At 49.9% G+C, this 2500-nt stretch overlaps 1 protein-coding gene across 1 annotated transcript in view; it reads right to left on the reverse strand.

Annotated features, from left to right (window-relative positions):
- The window catches only part of kcnh8 (potassium voltage-gated channel, subfamily H (eag-related), member 8), a gene marked incomplete at both ends in the record, with an annotated part of 68527 nt that overhangs the window by 7315 nt on the left and 58712 nt on the right, over positions 1 to 2500 (reverse strand). Inside the window, 2 exons of the mRNA XM_084455489.1 lie at positions 1013 to 1051; positions 2113 to 2327. Coding sequence (XP_084311615.1) covers positions 1013 to 1051; positions 2113 to 2327 — 254 coding nt within the window. The remainder of the gene's footprint in view (positions 1 to 1012; positions 1052 to 2112; positions 2328 to 2500) is intronic.

Here is a 2500-nt window from a genome sequence, read left to right on the forward strand (position 1 = left end):
GAACGCAGCGCTACGATGAACGCCGTAGCTTACGATGAACGCAGCGCTACGATGCCTCTGGGAAACGCAGCCCAGATCTACTGTAAAATGCAAATATGAGATGCTGATCACTTAAAAAGATAGCTTAGAGATAGATTGGAGATATCAGAAACAGAAGTGGCTTCGTCTGCCAACGCTCTCCTTCTCGGAGGAAATCGGGTTCATTTGAGGTCGCGGCCGACCGCTGACCGGATCTCAGTCCATAAATGTCAGGCGGGGTTTACACACTAACTTACATTCCAAACGAGAAACCGAACGGCGGAGAATTTACAGTCTAGTTCATGTTGCCTATTAAAACCTCCCTTTTAACACCTCAAAGAGATTTTTATGTCTTTACTACCCTCCACCACACCCTCTAAAAGGACCTTGTCGGATAGAGGTTCCAGAATTCAATTCTCTTCCCCTCTTAAATTATAGATCCGACATTCCCCTAAGCAATCTGTCAGTCAGTTAGTGTGCTAACTTAGCCACCAATGAAAAGCCTTCTCTCGTCCCTCCATAAACCCCTCCTCCAATCTTCCCCTCAGCCGTGAAATCATTACATCATAAAGAGCGATTGTATCAATTAAGCAGTGAGGGATTCTGGGACACTGTGCAGAACACAGAGGCCAGAGAAAATGATTTGGGAGGAAGTTTATTTCAACGTCATTATTTTGTCTCTGTTAACAGTCTAAAACAAACTCCAGAGGGAGTCCGTAAGTAGAGCTGCTGACACTACAAAAGTTCCTCTTTTTAATCTTTTCTTCACAACACAAAACTCGCTATCAATTAGCACAGCGGAACCCAAAATGTTGGTTGTGGCATACTGACATTCATTTATTGTGTGTGTGTGTGTGTGTGTGTGTGTGTGTGTGTGTGTGTGTGTGTGTGTGTGTGTGTGTGTGTGTGAGTGTGTGTGTGTGTGTGTGTGTGTGTGTGTGTGTGTGTGTGTGTGTGTGTGTGTGTGTGTGTGTGTGTGTGCTTGAAGCAGTACCTGAGTATCTACTGGCTTGCTGGACATTCTAGAAATCACCTGGAAGGAGACAGAGAAGGAGAGGAGAGGGTTTGAGAGACTGGACATAATGGAACCTTTATGGCAGATTGATAAAGTCATTATGGTGGATGCACTTCACATAACCTCCCCCCGCCCCCCCCCCCCAGACTCTAACCTGAGCTTTGGGATGCACCTCTGAACATTAGTTTCACCTGACACATTGCGGCGGTGTGTGTGTGTGTGTGTGTGTGTGTGTGTGTGTGTGTATCCGTGTGTGTGTGTGTACAAGTGGGCCAGCAGTATATGGGCAAAAGAGAGGGGGAGGGGGGACTTGGATGAGGAGACACCTGACTTTAATTACACCGGCACTGCTCAAGCTATTTCTGCATTCCACTCTCTCTCTCTCTCTCTCTCTCTCTCCATCTTCCTCTCTCTCTCTCATTCCCTCTTCCTCTCTCTCTCTCTCTCTCCCGCTCTCTCATCCTCCCTCTATCTCCCTCACCTTTCTCTCTCACCCACTCTCTCTCCCTCACCCTTTCTCTCTCTCTCTCCCTCTTCGTCCCTCTTCGTCCCTCTTTCTCTCTCTCTCTCTCTCCCTCTTCCTCCCTCTCTCTCTCTCTTCCTCCCGCTCTCATCCTCTCTCTATCTCCCTCACCCTTTCTCTCTCACCCCCTCTCTCTCCCTCAACCTTTCTCTCTCTCTCTCCTTCTTCATCTCTCTCTCTCTCTCTCTCTCTCCCTCTTCGTCCCTCTCTCTCTCTCAAACTGTTTTCTTGATTTACTCAGCCATCTCTGTACGCAGTGGGGAGGTGATATGATTTTACAGCACGGTGGAGAACATTTTAAGGAAACCAGTGGCGGTTGCACTAATGGCGATGGCGGTGAAAGAATCACATCCTTTTGAATATAGATACACAATCCTCGCCAAACCTCACGGGCCACTGGACCCATCCCCCGCCTCTCTCTCTCTCTCTCCCTCTTCGTCCCTCTTTCTCTCTCTCTCTCCCTCTTCGTCCCTCTCTCTCTCTCTCTCTCTCCCTCTTCCTCCCTCTCTCTCTCTCTTCCTCCCGCTCTCATCCTCGCCTCTATTCCTGGACTCACGTGGGTCTCGTGTCCCTCCCGAAGGTTGTAGGTGAGGTCCAGCTGGATGTCCTGGAAGAAGCGGTGCGAGTACTCGGGGTAGAGGTCCAGCACCTCGTAGAGACCCCCCAGGTTGATGCACTGCAGGTCGCAGTAGGTCAGGGCCTTCACGTCCGCGTTGGTCTTGATGACCCGGTCCTTTATGGACAAGTTGGCCCCGATCAGGTCCCCCTTCCCTGGGAACAAGGACAGAGCGTGGAGGGTGACGAGGAGCGCCAGGTGATCAGCTGATCTGCTGCCTCTCGACAAACTATGTTTCCAACACTTCACACAGAGAAAGCGATCGGTTGTTTATACACGGCCGTTTAGGTATCTGGACGCGTGCGCTCTACTGCTGTGTCCTCTGTCA

The sequence above is a fragment of the Borostomias antarcticus genome (genome assembly GCF_949987555.1).
Source record: "Borostomias antarcticus genome assembly, chromosome: 21".
NCBI lineage: Eukaryota > Metazoa > Chordata > Actinopteri > Stomiiformes > Stomiidae > Borostomias > Borostomias antarcticus.